Genomic DNA, 20,583 nt, shown 5'->3' with positions numbered 1-20,583 from the left:
AACAACGTAGCCTTTTTAAAGCGTAAATTGTAATAACGTATTTTTCAATTTTTTTAATTGAATTTCCTATGTATTACCAACACTTATTACACCCTGCTAAATTAAACAATCTTCGATATAAACTTGAGGTAAGATTTTGACGCTGGAAAAAGTTTTTAAATGGTTGATAATGAAATAAAATTACGCGTGAGGTTGTGAAAAAATATGTTTTCATTAGACAGACTTGAGAGCACAAAACTCGATCAATTAAGTGATCATGACAATTGTCCCTGCTTTTTGTAATTGTCGTAATAGCTGAACGACAATTAGCGTTCATTCACAAGTTATCTATAGACACTACCGACTTTATTTGTCTAAAGTGTCCTTATCACAATTTGCTCAGGCAAGTCCTCAAGAATATTGAATTGTCCTCCCAGTTCTATGGAGTTTCCTCTAAACAAGGAACAACTATCAGTGAAACGACACAAGATGGTAGATGGAATCTATTCTTTTCTCAGATTATGTATCGGAAAAATCATAATGGCATTAAAAACAATCGACTTGGTGATCCAACACTTAGTGATGCTTCGAAAACATAAACCGACATTTTTATGCCTTTTGAGGTACAGCCAGTAAATTTGTTTAATTTTACGTTACTAAAAGAATGAAGATATCTAAGGTTGAACACAACCAAAAAAACCTTCAATGTATGAGCGTTCGAGTTGAATAAACTACACAAATCAAAAACAAAGCTTTCGAGTGGATTTTTTTCCTTTCCTGAACTTCAGAATTTTTTATTACTCTAATAATATAAACTATACTTATACTTATTTTCTTGTTTTTTTTTGTCGTTTTTTCTCTATATTTTACATATTTCACAGTCTGATGGAAAGAAAACTTTATTCTTGATCGAATCTCATTTTACCTAGAGCCAGCTTAATAATATGGGTTGTGACTTCCAAAGCTGAAAATAAGCAATGAAGCTTTTTATTCAATTTGATATTTCTGTTTGCTTTCTGGCTATCATATTCATGAAATATAAAACCAATCAATACATCAAATTTAAGACAAGTTTTTTTTCTACCGGAGTACTTCTCATCGCTGTTTCGAAATTTGACCCGGTCTATGCAAGTTGTATTATACGTACGCAGTTAATGACAGTATGGGTATTCATGTCGAGCTCGTAAACAAATACCCAGCCGTAAAAATACTCACCTCCATTGACGAGTAATGGAAGATACACAGTTTACGGCTGGGTATTCGTATACGAGCTCGATGTGAAGACCCCTAGTGTGTAATCGTGTTCTTGTTTTACTTCTGTGGGTAATTCATTGCTGTTATGAAGTTTTTTTTTTTGTTACTTTTGGGATTACCTGCTGCATTCCGATACTTTCGAGTTTCTGTTGCTTCTAGCGGTTGACAGAGAGCTTTTTTGCCTGAGGTTCAATAAAAAATTTATTTCATATATGCATTGCCTTCTCTGTCTGTTTTAAGTGCGAAGTGGCGAGAAAGCCTAATAAGTTTACTTTCTGAGAGTCTGTCCTTTTTTGTTATGATTTTTCGATTTCCATTCCACCCAATAACGCATATTTGCCAACAGTTCAAACTTACAAACTCGTTAGTTCACGTTTATTCCCTTGTAATACTTCTTCTATAGGAAATATAGATTAAAAATATCGCCGCCTCTTTAAGAGGAATCCACCAGTTGCTATACAGTTGTAATGCTTCCCATTTTTATTGGCTTTCTACGATATTCACAAAGTGAAACAGATTGTTGGTATATAACTACTATTGTTCCGCTTTTTATTTCTTTTAATTAAGATGTCGTCATCGGTTCGAAGATTACCAGGGATGATAATGTTCTTATCCTTATTTCTAGTTTACACATTCACGTATTCCTCTCATTATCTAGTCTATAATTTTGTTTCAAACGAACACTCGTTTTTTTAGATCCTACTACAGTTTAATCATTTTCTCATGTTCAGCTATTGCTGCTTGTTTCTTCATACACATACAAATTTTCACTTACATACATACTAAAACGCAATCACTCACACACACAAACATGTTATCTTCAGTTAACTCCGATACTACTCATTCCATTTGAAGCAAATACATCGAAAGTTAATGCCTTTTCATATGGACGACCAGTTTTTTTTCTAGTGTATTCTCCCACAGGACTCTCTACTAATGATGGGTAATCGTGAACTGTAAACAAACAAAGTTCTGCTAATGATGCTGATTCAATAGTTAGTCAATGGCGTTCCAGTGCAGCCATTGGATTGGACAGAATACCGCTTTACAAACGCGTACGATGACGATGCTGACAGCAACTATAGGTGTTATCAATAAACATAATGCGGAAGAACCTTAGTTGTCGGTGAGGCTTCCATCATTCCCCACGCAGTCGGTTAATGTTACTGGCTTGGGCAATTTATCCATCCTCCTTTGGCGGGGTGAACCAGCCGTTCTTCTCGTGGATTTGTACCAACGACTTGAAGCTCTGTTGTGCACGTGCCAAGCTGTACTGGCCCTGAGTAAGAGACTAAAGTTACTTCGGTATATTAGTCGATCTGGACAGCTTGTGTGATATGGTATATGGAAAGATTCAAAATTTGCGGAACAATTGGCCAATGTTTGAAACAACTGCAGAACTGTGTTTATTTACTTGTACAGTCAGCATGTAAGGACAACCCCAATGACTGTAGTTATTACGTACCAGGGGGAAGCCATCATGCTATCTCTTTCTGTTGAATAAGTGTAGAGTCTTCTCGACTAAAGTGATGAGTATATGGAATTTTTACTGGGCATCTACCTCGGAGTTCTACTTTAAATGTAGTCTCAATATGTTGCCGACTGTCAAACGTGTAAAATTTAAATAGGGCTGACATTGTTACATACTTAGTTAACATTGCCATAGTTGCGCGATATAAAGGGGCCGTCCACATTCCTCGTGGACAGAAAAATCGTCACTTTAGACCCCCCCCCCCCTCTGTTCCCCTCGTGGACATCTGTGAACATTGATGAAACACCCCTCCTCCCCTTCCTATTTGTTCATGTGGATATTTTTGTACAAAAAAAATTGATTTGTGGTTAGAGATTAGACATAAATAATGTCAGCAAAAATATAACAAAAATAATGTCAGATTCAGTTTTATACACCCTAGATCAGAAAAGCCATAAATGACATGAATATAGTCAAAATTTAGCCTAAAAAGGGCTGAGATACGCACCAGAGGAAATAGATTCTAAATTTTGCTGCAAATGGTTCCAAAGTTGTAAGAGACCAAAAACAAAAGTAATTTCCAATGGTAATATAAACCGCTGTTAATAATAACCGCCCAAATAAATTCAAAAACAAAAAGGATTTAACAGTAAGTTTAATATGAGTGAAAGCTTCCGTAGAAGCTGGAAAGACAAAAAGTTTTATATGAAAATATTTAAAAAATAACAAATAGGGTATCCAACGTCTTCGTCAGTGGTTTTCTTCGGCCCCCTTTTGCATAAGATTGCTGCAAAAAAACTGCCGAAGACGTTCGATACCCTACACCAAATTTAACACAAAATACATGAAAACGTGTTGACGAGCAAACTGACTGGAGCCATTATAAACAGGGGAAAAAAATTAGTTTCAGTTTAACAAATTCTCAGGGAAACTGTAAAATCCAACGAATAAGCAGTATCAGGCCAAAAACTACTATCCAAAGTTTATCCCGAATTAACCTAAAAAAACTTCAAAACGTTTGCGTAGAAAGAAAAGATACAAAAGTTGATGCAGGAAAACTTCTCTAAAATCAAGCAGAAGTCGAAAAAAAATTGAATATAACTTTAAGTGAACCGTTTCTAAAATTCTAAAAACGCATCGAAAGCAAGAAAAATCGAAAATAAAAGGAATTATAAATTTTCCTCGAACCAGTTGAAACCTTTTGAAAAAAGGTATAAGTTCAGTCCAAAAAAGAAAATTACTTTTAAAAAATCAGTTGCAAAAAATCAAAATGATCTCAAAATTGGGTTTAAATAATAAAGTAGGTGGTTTTAACGAGAGGAAAAGTCCATGAGAAAAACTATTCAAATTCAGTCTAATGGTTGGAGGACGCTTCTAAATGACAGAAAACACCAAAGCAGAAATTGATTCCAAATTAAACTAAAGGTGATTTTATAGATGATTGCAACCTATGACGAAACTCAATCCAAATATAGCTGTGAGTTTAGTTGAAAGTGCCTGAAAGATTTTGAACAAAGTTTATGAAAAATGATTTTGAAGTAACCTATACAAACTTAAAAGTACCTTTGCTATCAGGTATCAGGTAGGTCGGCTAAAAAAGCCATGGCTTATAACGGCACGTTCCTCCCACATGTGGAGGATTTGTGTCTACAAAAACTTAAAAGTAATAGCAGAGGGCTGTTAACAAGAGGAAACAAAAATTTTACCCGAAATTCTTGAAATGTTCTCAACATGTCCTCAACATGCCTGAAGATATTTTTCAAAAAACAAAGGGGCCACAAATAAAATGATTTCAAATTTATCTCAAACATAGCTGACAACGACTCTAAAAACCAGAAAACATTTTTTAGAACGAGAAACATTAACATTTTACGAACAATTGGACTACAGTACTGCGAAGAAAGCGGTATGACCAAAAATTAGCTGCGAACGCGGATGTACAGCTCAGAGAGAAATCTGCCTTGTTGGAGCACGCTATAGACCAACAACACCGGTTTGATATAAACAATCCATCGATCGTCGATACCAGCTTTAAAACACAGGCGCTGCCGATATTGGAGATGTGCCACATATACCTAATACGGTCAGTCGACGTACAGACACGGATGGCATCAGCTTACGAGTGTAGGGAATCTGAGAGCGGAACGACCAAAAGCAACCCAGCCCCAGCTCCAGAGCGACGGTTAGAGTTCGGCAGTTCGAGTGGGAAAATTTTGTGCGATGGAGGCGAAGTGTATCGCTTGATAGGTTTTTCACCAAATACAACCAGTGCAAAACCCAAAAAAAACGAACTAATTTGTAATTGCGCTTTGGATGTACGGCATTAAACCCTTTACGACCCGACTGTTTTACGTTTGCAAAAATATTCCAAATTGTTGATTACCGTTTCGAGTGAGTAGTTTTTCAATGTTGTATAGTGTATTTTTGTTCTAATGTAAGTTCAACTGTACGGTAAAATGTTAAATATATTGTAGGCCTTGATAATGGTTTCATAGAAGGACCGAAACGTCGGAGATGTGCAGATAGGAATCAACGCAATTCATTAGACTGCAAGCCGGAATATCAAATATCAAATATCTGTTAGAGCTTGCAGAAGGATATGATGAGGTCAATACGGAAGCAAGTAGGTTACTAAGTCTGAAGGAGAAAATGAAAGCACTAAACACGAAGCAGGTGACTCTCCAATAAGGCTTATGCAATTTTTTTTTCTGTCCAAGGTAATCAAAGTTAGCCGAGGAAAGGAGCCAAAAATAAATAACACCGGAAAGAAAAAAATTCGAAATCGTAGCAACTTCGAAATCGTAGCAACTTCGAAATCGTAGCGCTGCAGGAACTTTGCTGGTCGGGACCAAAGGTATGGAAAAGCGGATATCGAGAGGCTACCTTTTATCAGAGCTGTGTCTCCACCAACGAGCTTGGGACGGGCTTTATAGCGCTGGGTAGGATGCGCCAACGCGTGATCGGGTGGCAGCCGATCAGTGCGAGGATGTGTAAGTTGAGAGGGCCGGTACTTCAACTACAGCATCATCAACGTGCACTGCCCACACGAAGGAAGAGCCGACGACGAGAAAGAAGCGTTCTATGTGCAGTTGGAGCAGGTGTATGATAGTTGGCCACAACGGGACGTTAAGATCGTCATCGGTGATATGAACGCTCAGATAGGACGGGAGGCAATGTACAAACCGGTGATCGGGCCGAATAGCCTGCACGGCGCATCGAATGATAACGGCCAACGTTGTGTGAACTTTGCAGCCTCCCGCGGTATGGTAGTCAAAAGTACCTTCTTCCCCCGCAAAGACATCCACAAAGCCACCTGACTTACAAGTGGAGAACCGAATCGAGTGGAGAACCAATTCTAATCGATTTTAAATTCTTCTCAGACGTCATTAACGTTCGTACCTACCGCAGTGCGACTATCGATTCGGACCAATAACCTTGTTGAAGTATGCATGTGCTTGAAACTTTCGACGGTACTAAACACGCGTCAAAGTCGCCCACCGCGATCAAACATCGGGCAACTTCGGGAAGCCGAAGTGTATGTTACCTAATTAACAACTTCGCCTTACAAACTGAACTTGCCGGATGGTTTGTTTGTTAGAAGGGCGCATTAAACATTTCTCAGGCCTTCAGGGAGAAAAATAGTTTCTCCCAGGTGATTCAGGCTGTCACACCATGTCCGTCCTCCAGCCTCCAGTTTGTTCAATACCCTGATGCCCCTCCCACCCGTGTTATATGATGTATGAAATATGTTTAAGTACTATGAAATATAAAATAGTATTGTAATTTGATAATTTAGCGAGAACATACCTTAGCATTGAAATCTCGATAATTACTTACATGAACCATACGCTCCGTGTATTCCATAGGTATCCGTATCCATACTACTCACCAATCTCGCGTTGATTTAGGAACTGTACTGTGCGAATGACACACGAAAGTTTTACGAGTAGCTGAACAGTTCCCGCAAAAGCTATGTGCCACAAGCCAACATGTGCAGGGACCTGGACGGCAACCTTCTCACGAACAAGTGCGAGGCGATTGAAAGGTGAAAGCAGTACTACGATGAGCATCTTAACGGCGATGTAGCAGAGGACGACGACGGAGTGGTAGTAGATCTCAGTGTACGCGCAGATGACGACGGAATTCCAGCCCCTGACCTACAGGAGGTTAAAGAGTTGAAAAACAACAAAGCCGCTGGAGCTGACCAACTCCCCAGTGAGCTGTTGCAACACGGTGGTGATTAACTGGCTAAAGCACTACACTGGGTTATTGCCAAGACTTGGGAGAGGGAGGAAGTATCGGAGGAGTGGATCGGAAGATGTGCGTAGTCGGGGCGGTAGACGAGTTCGTGTACCACTAATGACTATTGACAACGACACCAGCAGAGAAATTCGTCGACGCCTTATGGCAGAAAAACGTGCCTACTTTGGACTCCGGAGGTCGCTCCGCTCGAATAAAATCCGCCGCCGCACGAGGTTAATCATCTACAAAACACTGATCAGACCGGTAGTCCCTTACGGCCATGAAACATGGACCATGCTCGTGGAGGACCAACGCTTCCTTGGGGTTTTCTAACGTAAGGTGCTGCGTACCATCTGTGGTGGAGTGCAAATGGAAGATGAATCATGGCGGAGGCGGATGAACTACGAGCTGCATCAGCTGCTGGGAGAACCACTTATCGTTCAAACGGCAAAAATCGGGAGACTACGGTGGGCTGGGCATGTCATTAGGATGTCAGGCGACGGTGAAAATGGTTCTTGATAACGACCCGACTGGAACGAGGCGACGGGGAAGACGATTTGCGGGACCTCCGCAGACGACATGGCTGGCGAACTGCAGCCATGGACCAAATGGAGACAACTTCTCCGAACAGCAAGTAAATAAGGGAAGAAAAAAAAGGAATATCTGTAATGAAAATCCGTATGCAAGTTACGACGTTTGTATCTTGCAAATGATGTCGACATCATATCACGTAACTTTGCGACGGCGGAGGAAACTTACGCCTGATTGAAAGCCGAAACTGGACGGATCGGACTGCGGATAAATGCCTCGAAAACAAAATACATGCAGGTGAGAGGCTCCAAGGAGAACAACATCAGCCTCCCAACTCAAGTCTCTGTAGACGGTGATGAGCTTGAGATGGTCGACGAGTTAATGTATTTAGGGTCACTGGTGACCGCCGACAATAACACCAGCAAAGAGATTCAGAGACGCATCCAGGCAGGAAATCGTGCCTACTTTTCACTTCGGAAGACACTTCGATCCAATCGAGTGCGACGACGCACGAAGTTGACGCTGTACAAAACCCTGATAAGACCGGTAGTCCTCTACGGGATCGAGACAACAACGATTCTCGCGGAGGACCTTAACGCTCTTGGAGTTTTCGAACGGAAGGTGCTGCGGACTATCTACGGTGGAGTACAGAGGGACGACGGAGAATGGCGACGGCGCATGAACCATGAACTGCACGCGCTGCTTGGAGAGAATCCCATTGCACACCTGGCGAATGTCAATAGGTTGCGGTGGGCCGGTCACGTCGTAAGGATGCCAGACGACAACCCTGTGAAATCACTTCTCTTCAGCAACTCTACCGGCACCAGAAATAGAGGGGCACAGCATGCACGATGGCTCGACCAGGTCGAAGGAGACTTGCGGGTGATGAGACGCCTGGGGAACTGGCGAAACACAGCCCGAAACCGAGCAACATGGCGACAAATTCTTGATACAGCACGAGCCACCATGGCTCTTGTCTGATTGGTAAGGTGAGATATCTTGCAAATGAATGAATGTTGAAAAATAACACTTTGTCATTATTATTATCGAGTATTTTGGCCTGCTTTTTGATGACACTCTCGCTCTCACTAGACTTGTTTGTTGTTAAATTGATTATATACGCATTCGAAAAACGAAAAATCGAATAAACGGCTTGAACTTTTTTTTCTTCCCCTCCAATTTTCATCAATTTTGAAGGGGGGGACATAAAATGAAAATGACATTTATATCGACCTAAGTAAAAATGTGCAAACAGCAAAACGTCCGGAAAATGCCACAAATAATAAAAAAAAAACTGGTCGCAATGGGGTCCATACAAAAAAAAATATCAATCCCTCAAATTGATACATAAATTTAAATTTTCTAAAAAATATGTTTATGTTTAGGGACGACAAAAGAAAACAAAAAAGTTGCCCCAATGTTGCCCTGAAAAAGTTATAGCTTTTTAACTATTCCTGTGAATTTTGGAGCTCCAAGTTTGGTTAGAAATGCATCAAAAGGCGGCAGAGTAATTGCTCGCCGAGTCGTCGCTTCTACGTTTGCTTACGGGTAAACTCGTTTTAGGTGGAAGTGTGATGAAGCCACAAAAGGCTGACTTTGAGTCACCACGTGGTCAACTTCGAATTTTCAAAGGTATACCCCTTGGTAATAGTAAACGCGTTACCTGCGAAAACATATTCTCATATTTGTTATGGTGATGAAAACACAAGATATTATTTTTACAGGTAACGCATTAACTATTTTCCAATCCTGTGTATTTAAAAAACTCGTCTGTCTGGATAACAGAATTGTAATACTTTTAGTAAAAGAGTTGGCTCTTCTTACCCATTTCCATAGTGCCAGCTTCTGTATGTATCTAATGATTTAAGCCTTTTTAAATTTAAGTCTTTCGCAATTCAATTTTGTTCTTGCATTGCTAAAGCAGGTATTTAGACGAAGCAAATATTTGCTATTTTTTAATACAGATTTTATTTTGTGAAAATAAAAATCGTACCAAAAATAGCAAATACAATTTGCGTCGTCTAATACCTACTTAACCCAATCATTCATGGCAGGCAATTAAGCAAGATCATAACGTTGTTATTGTCAGAAAATTTTATGTTGTTAGCAAACTTCAGATTGACAGCGCATGTTCTCGCAGCTCTTCCGCACACAGTTGAAATGTCTACTTACCTTTGTTGCCCCAAACTGTATTCGCGCTTTGCCCTTGACTAGTGTAGCTGCTATCTGCATGATAACAGCTTCCACGGTGTACGCGGAACTCCAGCCTTGTTTTGTGAGCAATTCCATGCAGATTGCACCTCCCACTAAGACATAACCACCTACGAACGAAACGCAAATATATCCATCTGTAGAACGATGCAACATCTAGCAATTACAATCCTACCTGAAATGATCGGATGCACAACGCGCACAAACGGTGGTTCAAACGGGTACGTCTCTTTAAACATAATGTTGAGCAGGATGCTGTCCTTGCCTTCTTTCTCTTTCAACAGTACGAGATCGTTATGCAAAGGACTGTCTGGATCCACGGACATCAGTCGAATGTTCCATTCATAAATTGAATCATTAACCAGCTCTATCGAGTACATGTTGCTCTTGAACGAATCGGATCGGTAGATGTCCCGTAGTTCCTTCATTAGCCGATCGGTGGCCTGAACTGACCCTGAAACTGAACCCTATCCAAGCCCAAGTACGCAAACATTAGTAGCAGTTTAACGCCTAGGTTTGTTAGATGTTATTTACCTTTAAATAATCCTGCCGTTGGGTTTGCCGTAATCTTTCTAACGTCGCTAGATGTTCCACTTCCATCTCGTCTTTCTGTGGAAGTGATACGAAACAAATATTTAGTTCAACTTTGTTACCAGAATGTACACATGATTCTAGTGGCCTTGCATTATTTGTAAAAGAAAAATAAACAGTCGCTTGCAACCATACCGTTTGTTTAATTTCACCGCGGAACATTTTTTTTATTGTTATCTCACTGTTTTATTATTTGTAATGAATTTTCACACAAAAAAGACATTCTTAAAAAGTCAAAATGGCACCCTTATTATGCAGGGCTAAACTGTTGATAATGTTTTTTGTAGAATTCCATTTAGAAACCATAGCAGAAAGCCACGTGAAATGAAATATGTATTAATATTTTTTCAATTAAGTTCAGACATGAGAACCAATGATGAAAATTACGTAAAAATATTCTTCATATGGGTATAAGGACAGGGTACGTCAGACTATCTTTTAGACAGGCATTTATATCTAAACAGATCCTGCAAAACATGCATATAACGTTATTATTGTAAGCCACCGGCTTCTTGAAATTTGCTTACACAGTTTCATTAGAAGAGGAAAGCTAAGAAAATCAGGGAAGTAAACAAATAAAAACTATTTGAAGTCTAAAAAGCCTTCTGATGTATAACACCGATTCAAAATCTTGGGACTATTTTTCAAAACTAATTTATTAAAAAATCAACAATTGAAGATCATCGAATTTTTATAACGCGACAGGTAACCTCTTATAAATAATACTTAACGTCATCACTTTAATCATCCCTGTTCCTGTTTGTTTTGTTTATCTATTACTTATTTTTTTATTTTCACCAAAGACTTGTGCTCTTCTAAGTGACCTCTTCTATAAATCTTGTCTGATTGGTTGTGAATGCTTAATGGTGATAATCGAAGGCGTCGAACCTTATACCGGATCACCTATATTGGAAACATTGTCGGTCCAGGAGACTTTCTGGCTCTAAAGAACTAAAAACCACATTTTCCTACTTTTTTAATTAGGTACTATTTGTAACGATATTTCCGTACTTGTCGTGCCTAGTGACCAATAAAGACAATTTCCTACAGTATGATTTTTTCTTCATAAGTAAATTAGCAAAACAGACATAAAATTCAACCTAATGATAATGATAATATAGAAACCAAACCAAACAAATATGCATAGCTGCCTAATAAGACATTTTTAGCAGCCACGTAGTTTTATAATTTACTATTACGGTTGACTTGACAAAACGTTCGCCGCATTGGCCATGCAAAGTTGGTAAGCAACGATACTTAATAGCTAGACCGAGGCTAGAAGGCACGAGTATCAAAAATATATTGCAACCATTGCATTACCTTATGCGAAAGGTGTAAATTTCAACTATCCCGCACCGGATTTTACAGCAGCACCAACACAAAATAAACCGTAAATTCATGCTAATTGACAGTAAACTATTGTTTTATTTATGGGTCGGTGGGCTCTCTAACTCTTATAACTATTCTTGGCTGCCGTTTAATGGCCTTGACTGAACAACCGACGAAGATATTATGAAACAATACAGGAGAAACAGGTCACATGATATAACAGAAACAATGTCATTTCTGCGAAATGCACATGTTTTCTTGAATAGGGAAACCATATTTTTACCTTAGAAGGATTCCGACCGTCGTCCATCTCGAGGGGGAGATCTTCCTCTCCTTCGCTTTCCTGGTCACTTTCACCCACCACGTCCTCGATGTCATCACAGTCTGAATCGATCTCGTCGATCTGTTGTTGCTGTTGTTGCTGATGCAATTGACGCGCTCCTTGAAAAGCCGCCTGATGTGGGGAGGGTGTGCCGGGTGCATGAGGTTGAAACGGTATCCTTAGGTTGTCCAAATCTGGAGGTAGTGGCACTGTATGAAGCCGGCATAGTTCACGTAACAGTATATCGACCTGAGAGAAAGAATGAAATTTCCACAATTACATTGCAAAGGACTTCCCTGACTGACGCTGGTATGCAGAAAGATGCATGCGCATCTTGAATACTGTTACTATAGTGTAATCAGCGTTCACCTGATTTGAAAAAGGAAAATTGTTCAACTCGAAATAGATTTTTGTTTTCCAAGAAATTAAAATTTAAAAAAATCTCCTTCCTGATAGTGTTTCTAATTCGGAACACTAATTGCAAAGTCTAATATGGCAATGACCAACATTAATAAGAAATATGTAATTCATTGGGTAAAATTTGTATGCAACTTTTTTTGTTTTATAAAAAGCTCGTCATACAGACTTAATTATTTGCGTGACATTTCTGAACAAGAGACCACGAAACGGCACGCATGTTTGAAGACATGGATAAAAACCTAATTTATTCCACCTAGCGGTCAGACCCAGCCTTACTCATTCAAACTTATTATTTGTAAAAATAGATTTACATGAACGCTTCAATCCAATAAATGTATATTCACTCTTTAGGTTCTAAAAATGATGTTGTAATTTATCCATTCATATAAAAATGCAGTCCGGTCTGTCTGTCTGTCTGATCCATATAGGCTCGAAAACTACCGAACCGATCGACGTGAAAATTTATTTGTAGGGGTTTTTGGTGCCGATAAAGGTTCCTATGATAGTTTGAGAACCCTGCCTATTCTGGAAGAAAGGGGTTTCATACAAATGAAACACAAATTTCTGCACATCTCGAGAACTAATTAACTAAATAGAACCAAATTTGGAAGGTAAATGTTTTTAGTGGTGAAAAATATGTCCATAATGTTTTGACACCCCTTCTTCTTTTGAAAGGGAGGGGTGCCATACAAATGAAACACAAATTTTTGCACATCTCGAGAACTAACCAGCTAAATGGAACCAAATTTGGCAGGTGAATGTTTCTAGAGGTAACAAATATATGCATAATCGACCTCAGGCAACATTTTGGATTGTAAGATGGCAACATCTGGTTTCTGGAAAACAGCCAAAAATGGCCGATTTCCACCTGAAATAATAATATCCGGATCTAGAATGAAACACAGGAGCTCAAATCGACCAAACACCCGGAAATGAGCAAATACTATTCAATATGAATGTTTTCGGAACCAGAATTACGCCCAGATGACAGAAATTGATTTCACAGGCAATTTTAAAGTCCAAAATGACGACTTTCGGTTTCTGAAAAACAGCCCAAAGTGACCAAATACCACCCAATATGAGTATCTCCGGAGCCAGAATATTGCAAGAAGCTAAAAATTGACCTCAGACACCATTATGGATTGTAGGATGGCAACTTTTGGTTTCTGGAAAACAGCCAAAAATGACCGATTTCTGTCTAATTTGAGTATCTCCGGATCTAGAATGATACACAGCAGCTTAAATCGACCACAGACCCCATTTTGGTTCCTGGGAAACAGCCGAAAATGATCGAATAACTCCCAATATGGGTGTTTCTTCAACCAGAATGACGCTCAGAGGCCAGAAATTATTACCATTTTGAAATCCAAGTCGGCGATCTCCGGTTTGTGAAAAACAACCTAAAATAACCAAATACCATCCAATATGAGTATCTCTGGAACCAGAATGATGCAATGAGCTAACAATTGACGTCAGGCACCATTTTGAATTGCTAAATGGCAACTTCTAGGAAGCAGTCGAATGTGACCGAATAATACTCAATATGGATATTTCCGTAATCGAGATGATGCATAAAAACCAAACATTGACCCTGGACACCATTTTGAATTTAAAGACGACCACTTTTAGTTTCTGGAAAACAACCAAAATAACTAAATACCTCCCAATATGGATACTTCCGGTGTCAGATTGATGCCAGAAAATCTGCTGAAAATGACCGAATACCACTCAATATGAATATATTCAGAATTAAGACGATGTACAGAAGCCAAAAGTCGAAGATGATGTCATTTCGATAAAACCAATCATTTCCAACGATTTGTTATTTGACTTTGATCATATCCTATGGTCGATTCGTCGTGCATTTGCAGACTTTAAACACATCGCAAGGAATCTTTGAATTTGGAACGTTCAAATAGTACGGTACCACATTTAAATTATGTTGGTGCCACATATATCGATCGAAGCAGGTATAGTATTGAATAGTCTTTGAATATCTTGTCTTTCCATAACTTTTGAGCCACATATCAAATTGTTATGAAGTTTGTTATTTGTAAGTTTGAGAGATGACTCGTTCGTATGACACTAGTTATGTTCAAATAAGTCATGTAATCTTTGATATAATAGACTTCCGTTGTTTTATTAACAATTTAATACATAACGGTTACTTAAGTTCGATTATAATCAAATGAAATAGGATTGTATAGGGCAGCCAAAGTTTGAAACCACGTGTTTAATCATAATTCATCAGTTAACCCTTAACTAGCCCGCTCATCTGATAATAATATTGATCAAATCGGTTGTGCAGTTTCTGAGATAATGAAGTTTCGTGATTTTCACATTTTGGTTCATTACAGACGAAGTTACAGTTCGATTACAGTAAAATTCAATAGGGTGTTAGGAGGCAGCTAGACTTTACATTTGACACTAATTTTGTGGAAATCGGTTCAGCCATCTCTGAGAAAAGTGAGTGAGTCCAAGTTGTCTTCGGAATAAGTTCCTTCTCATAGCTGGATTTCACATTTTTAAACATAACAGGCAAAGTAATAGTCCGATTGCAAAACAAATCAATAGGGTCTTAGAGATAATGATGTTTCATGATTTTTACATTTTGAAACATAACCTCTAAACTAAAAATCCGATTACAATAAAATTGAATAGGGTCTTATGGGACAATAAGACCTTTCATTTGCAATTAATTTCTTGAAAATCGGTCCAGCCATCTCTGAGAAAAGTGAGTGAGGATAAAAATCTTCACATACACACACACATACACACACACACACACATACAGAAAATGCTCAGCTCGTCGAGCTGAGTCGAGTGATATATGCCATTCGGCCCTTTAGAGCACTATCATATCTTCGGTTTTGCAAGTGATTGCAGTGTGATTCTAGGAGATAGGCAAAAAAATATTAATTTTATAAATCAATACAAAACGCACGCTATGATAGGTCCCGTTTGCGGCTCGATGAATAAAATTCAAAGATTTACTGAGCTGTCCCAAGAGACAAGAAGAAATTATGTTATGTTTTGCCTTTCTCCTAGAAAGGTATAGCAATCACTGCAAAAACCAAAGGTGTGAAAGTGCTCCAAAGGGCCGAATGTCGTATACCACTCGACTTAGTTCGACGAGCTGAGCATTTTCTGTAGGTATGTATGTATGTGTGTGTGTGTGTGTGTGTGTGTGTGTGTGTGTGTGTGTGTGTGTATGTGCAACTTTTTTTTCTCACTCACTTTTCTCAGAGATGGCTGGACCGATTTCCATGAGATTAATTGCAAATGAAAGGTCTAGTTGCCCCATAAAAATCACGAAACATCAATATCTCAGAAACTACACAACCGATTTTAACAAAACAGATGTCAAATGAACGGGCTGTCTTGAAAATCAAAAATTTTTAAAAGAAACGTGTCCCGGAGGCTTTGAAATTCACTCATTTTTCTTAGATTTAGCTGAATCATTTTTTTTCAAAATTAGTGTCGTATTGGAGTTCTAGTTACCCCACAAAAACCTATTGAATTTTATTGTAATTGGACTATAACTTTGTCCGTTATGTATGAAAGTAGGAAATCACCTTTTGAAAAGAAACATATTCTAAAAACTGCTTAAGCTCTCTAATTTTTTTCAGAATGGTTGGACCGATTTTCAAAAAATTAGTCTCAAACATACTTAGATTATTACTTTATATATAACATCAATATCCTAGAACCCGAAGAGTGGATATACCTTCATATTTGACAATTTAAAGATGTTTTCCAGAAATCGGAAGCTGCAAAATTGGGTTTCAAAGTAAAGTATAAAGTTCACCCCGGCTTCCGAGCATTATCCCGGTTCCTGAAAAACATTGGGTAATATTTGTCCTTTTCAGGTTGTTTTTCATGAATCGGAACTACTATCTAGAAATTTAAAGTGACGTCTCAATTTGATTTCTGGCCTCTGAGAATAACGCCTCTGCAATACTCATAAGTTGGGACAGTGGTAAATCGCGATTTCGCGGAAGCCGCGAATCCCGCGAAATCTAGCATCGGCCGCAAAATTACCAAAAAATCCGCGAAATGCCGCGAAAACCAGCAACACGGACAAATCTAAAGATTAATAGGAACCTCGATGGCAACGGGAGGCCTTTTCCTACACAACCAATAAGATGGAATAGTACACTGCCCTCTTACAACGAGATTTTGTTAGCCTGGGTTGAATTGTTTTTGGACGGTTCGGTTACTAGATCCTCTTCGAGCAAAGATTTTGGCGATTGGAGACCTGCATGATAGAGTTCCAGAGTGTGCAAAATCGAAGTTAAAAAAGTACCAACTTAGTTCAAGCTTTTCGGTTGGCAAACTCGGTAGATGCGGAATGCAGCGTGAGTCAGAATAACATGAATAATACGTGCCTGCCGACACCAAAATATGATTGAAGACAATTTGACAGTGGTGCTTATTACGGGAGTCACTTCACGGTAAAATCAGAGGGAAGTGAACAAAATCCTATTACGGGACTCACGTAAGTGAGAAATACGTCGCAAAGTGACATCTGCCGCGGAATCTGGGTTATTACGAGTGTCATATCAGTGAAGTGAGAACGGAAAAAGCGACGTTTCGCGTGGAATTATTTCACGACCATTTTGAACGGTGGAATGATTCCACGAAGATGCCATAAGTCTTAAAGTTGATTGATTTGCGGTCTAATGGTTAATATTGGATTTACTCTTCAGTAACGAAACGAATCAGAATTTGATCCGTACCTTAAAGCGGTCAAATTTTCATTTTTTTGCCCGATGAAAAAAATGCAAACTAGTTCAGGAAATTTTCCATACCGAAAAAAATATTTTTTTTTGATGCCGAATATCTTAGAAATGCAGAACACGTCAAGAACTGGTGTTATCTAAAAAAACCAAAAAACGACTTTCTGGGACTTAAAAATTTTTGAGCAGTATTAGATTGCAGCAGTATTAGATCTGAACAAGAGCAAATTGGGTAATCTGAACCAGTTATACAATCTTCTATACAGCACTCTTACCCAAATAAAATTCTATGATAATGCAGTACACGTTTTGTTTTAACTGTTTTTGGTAGTCCAATCTAGATTTACAACATAAAAGATAAAGCAAGTGGATTATTGTAATTCTCAATTGTTTTAGAAAGCTTTCTCACCTGATTTATAACATGATTATCGTGGCCACGGGTGTTTGTAAGTATTTGTACAGCGTTGGTTATACTGGTTTCTTCGCTCTCGGCAAACCATACTGGCGGCGTGGAGGGGTATGTTTCCTGTGAAGAATATGATAAGATTTGATAACAGATCTATTAAATTCTATTTACGAGGAGAAATAGCTTAAAAATTAGGAGTATTTCAAAAAAAGAGCATGAAACAATGCGGTTTGGGGAATTCAGATGCAACTATTCATGGATAACTATGAAACATTGGAAAATAAAATTACGTATGTAATGCCATTGCTTTGGAACGAAACTTCAGTCTGTATAATGTAAAGTTCACCATAAATGAAATATGGATAGACTGACAAAAAACTTGCTTAAGTTCTTGCATTTCATGAAGGGTTTACAGTAACTATGTCGCGGGTTCCAGTTTGTAAAAAAAAATATCAGAGTGAGTTTTGTTTATTCTATCTAATTAGGAAACATAACCATCTAAGCACTAAAGAAACCTTTATGTCAGAGTGGAAATACGTATCAGTATATTGCAACACAAAAAATTGATAGAATTAAAAAGTGAAAAAGTTGCAGAGGTTGTGTATGAGACAAGACCGCAAGCATAACGACAACCTGTTGCAAATAATCAGTTCGATGGTCTATCGGTTTAGTAATAATTAGGTTAGTTTGTATATCTAATGACCTGTTTTGTTAGGCAGTGCATTTGTTTACGTTTACTTTCAGGTGCTGCAACAGAACAACGAAACCGGTTCATTGCAAATAAGTGAAAATGTATACCAAAGAAGTGATTACGAGTTTACAAAAAATCATCAAAAAAGACTTGCACGCATCATCCAACGATAGTGTGAAATGCTATTCTATCACGGGGCGGATAAAAGAACTACAAGTGACTCGTTCGAAGAAATTGCTTTCCTTACTGAAAAAAATGACAAGCCTGTTCTCTGACGAAAAGCTGTTCAGCACCGATGCTGTGTCCAACAGCCGCACAAACCGGTTCATTTCACAGAAGAAAGTTGAGGATGTTGCTGAGAAAGTAAAGTTTAAGTTCCAAACCAAACATCCGGCTGGGGTAATGATATTTGGCTTGGTAGCGTCCAATGGATTGAAAATGCCGCCTGTTGTTGTTATTACTGGTATTAAATACTGAAGATTATATCGTATTATTTTGAAGGACTGAGTGCTTCCCTGGGTGAAAGCCAACTTCTCTGAGAATCAATACGTTGTGCTACGACAGGATGTATTTGCCATGTCATACATCTAATCGGACCTAACACCGGCTGATGAAAAATGTCGGAAAGTATAAAAAATCGTGAAATTGTGCTAAATGTCCGCAAAGAGAAATTGACCGAAGTAGTCAAGACCACTGCAGCCATGGAGGCCATGCTCAGCTTACTGCCTCTACATCTCTATGTGAAGAATAAGGCAGAGCTTGGCGCACTAAGGCTGCGAAGAAATACAACGATGCTCAAAGGACCTCCAGTAACAACAGTCTCGGACTTGATAGTAGCGAAACCAAACATGAACGTTCCACAGATCGCTCGATGTAAAACAATAGAGGGCCGAGTCTTCCATCGGGCATCATCCGTTTTTAATTTCGTTTCTAAACGAATGGCTCAAAAATTAGATCTCTGGGCAAGTGGTCAACCGTCTTTCAAGCAGAGGTATACGCAATATACATCTGTGCCACAATTTGTCTAAGCAAAACTATTGACTTGCCAAAATCGGAGTCTTTTCAGACAGTCAGGCTGCACTGCGGAATCGTAGGAAACGAATATGGGGACAGTTTAGCAAGACGAGGATCTGCTCAGCAATTCCTCCATTAAAGGTGAACTAAGTACATGAAAATAAAAAAAAGGTGTGAAGTTATTGGGGCCAGCCACAAAAGACAAACATCATGAATATTTAAACATGAAGAAACTGTTCCAGTGATGAGTGCCGCGTTTTTTAACAATTGATCAAAAAGACCAACATATCAAACTTTCGACGGGGAATCTGACACTGATTATGCAGGAAGAATTTTTAGCAGCGAAACTTGGATCCACATACAGGGATGTTACGGATGTGATATGCGGATATGTGATTACGGATGCAGATGTTGATGCGGATGTCAATTTTCATGCGGATGTTCCGCATTTGCGAATGCGGATGCGGATATCCGTTACATCCCTAATCCACAACTACACTTTCGAGTCCAATCGGCATTCGGCAGAGTGGCTTTTGCCTGTTGAAAGTCATCCGAAGCATCCAAAAACATTACAATCAGTTGGAGCAATTCTCGCTGAAACCGTCCCACTGGTGACATGAGGTCTTTCAAAAAAGATATTTTTATGTCTAAATTATTGAAAGTAGCGAAAAAATTAGAAAACCACTTTGGTTAGTTCATGTTGATGGATCCCTCGGGCACAAATCGGTGAACGGTTTTTATAAAAATTGATTTTTGAGCAGTTCTTGTCCTTTTAATTGATTTATGTCTCTTGAATTTGTCTTTGAACCCCCGGCAACCAATACATCGTTTTCAAGAGGAATGATAGAGCTTTCATTTGAAGTAGAAAAAAATTGGCCACCATCTTGGATCTCGCCGCCATCTTGGATTTCATCAGAAAAACGTGTTTTTGAGCAAGTTCGTAACCACCGATTCTAAATTTGACATCACCATTGGAAAGCTGAGAAAAAATGCTTTCCGATACATTCAAAATATTAGGTGAGCATTGAGGTTATCTTGTCATTCTGGTCACTTTTCAAAATCGAGCTTCAAACAGTTCAACGCATGTCGCGCGTCCAATATCAAATCAACGCAATATACTGAGCCTGTAGTGTGCGTATGATGTGGACAGTCAGTATTTCTAGTTCACAGGTAGTAAGTGTACCACACACCGTTATATTTTGGAAAAGCCTTTAATCAATTAGCTGAATTTCGTTAGGTAGCAAACGTACCCTTTTCGTCGATAAGAATTTGCTAGGGATCAAAAAAGTGATGATTCTACGCTTATTTTATTTACGCTGGCATACGCAAATCTTCTCCAGATTATTCTGGATATACTTGATTCATACTATACCTTGGTATATC

General features: G+C 38.8%; 1 protein-coding gene across 12 annotated transcripts in view; it reads right to left on the bottom strand.

Annotated features, from left to right (window-relative positions):
* Window positions 1-732: 732 nt before the first annotated feature.
* The window catches only part of LOC129726429 (ubiquitin-conjugating enzyme E2 Q2), a 57,245-nt gene continuing 37,394 nt past the window's right edge, over window positions 733-20,583 (bottom strand). For 9 of the 12 annotated variants that reach the window (XM_055683100.1, XM_055683101.1, XM_055683102.1 and 6 more), the window contains exons 3-8: window positions 17,499-17,615; window positions 11,892-12,179; window positions 10,223-10,297; window positions 9,864-10,155; window positions 9,650-9,798; window positions 733-2,524 (exon numbers count right to left, since the gene is read on the bottom strand). In XM_055683100.1, coding sequence (XP_055539075.1) covers window positions 2,414-2,524; window positions 9,650-9,798; window positions 9,864-10,155; window positions 10,223-10,297; window positions 11,892-12,179; window positions 17,499-17,615 — 1,032 coding nt within the window. In that variant the 3' untranslated portion in view covers window positions 733-2,413. Of the gene's footprint in view, window positions 2,525-9,649; window positions 9,799-9,863; window positions 10,156-10,222; window positions 10,298-11,891; window positions 12,180-17,498; window positions 17,616-20,583 lie in introns of those variants that run through there. The other 3 variants (XR_008728341.1, XR_008728340.1, XM_055683110.1) reach the window with 2 other exon arrangements.

This window comes from Wyeomyia smithii, chromosome 3, assembly GCF_029784165.1.
Source record: "Wyeomyia smithii strain HCP4-BCI-WySm-NY-G18 chromosome 3, ASM2978416v1, whole genome shotgun sequence".
Taxonomy (NCBI): Eukaryota; Metazoa; Arthropoda; class Insecta; order Diptera; family Culicidae; genus Wyeomyia; species Wyeomyia smithii.
The sequence above is the reverse complement of the archived record's forward strand: the minus strand, read 5'-3'. Positions and strand labels throughout refer to the sequence as shown.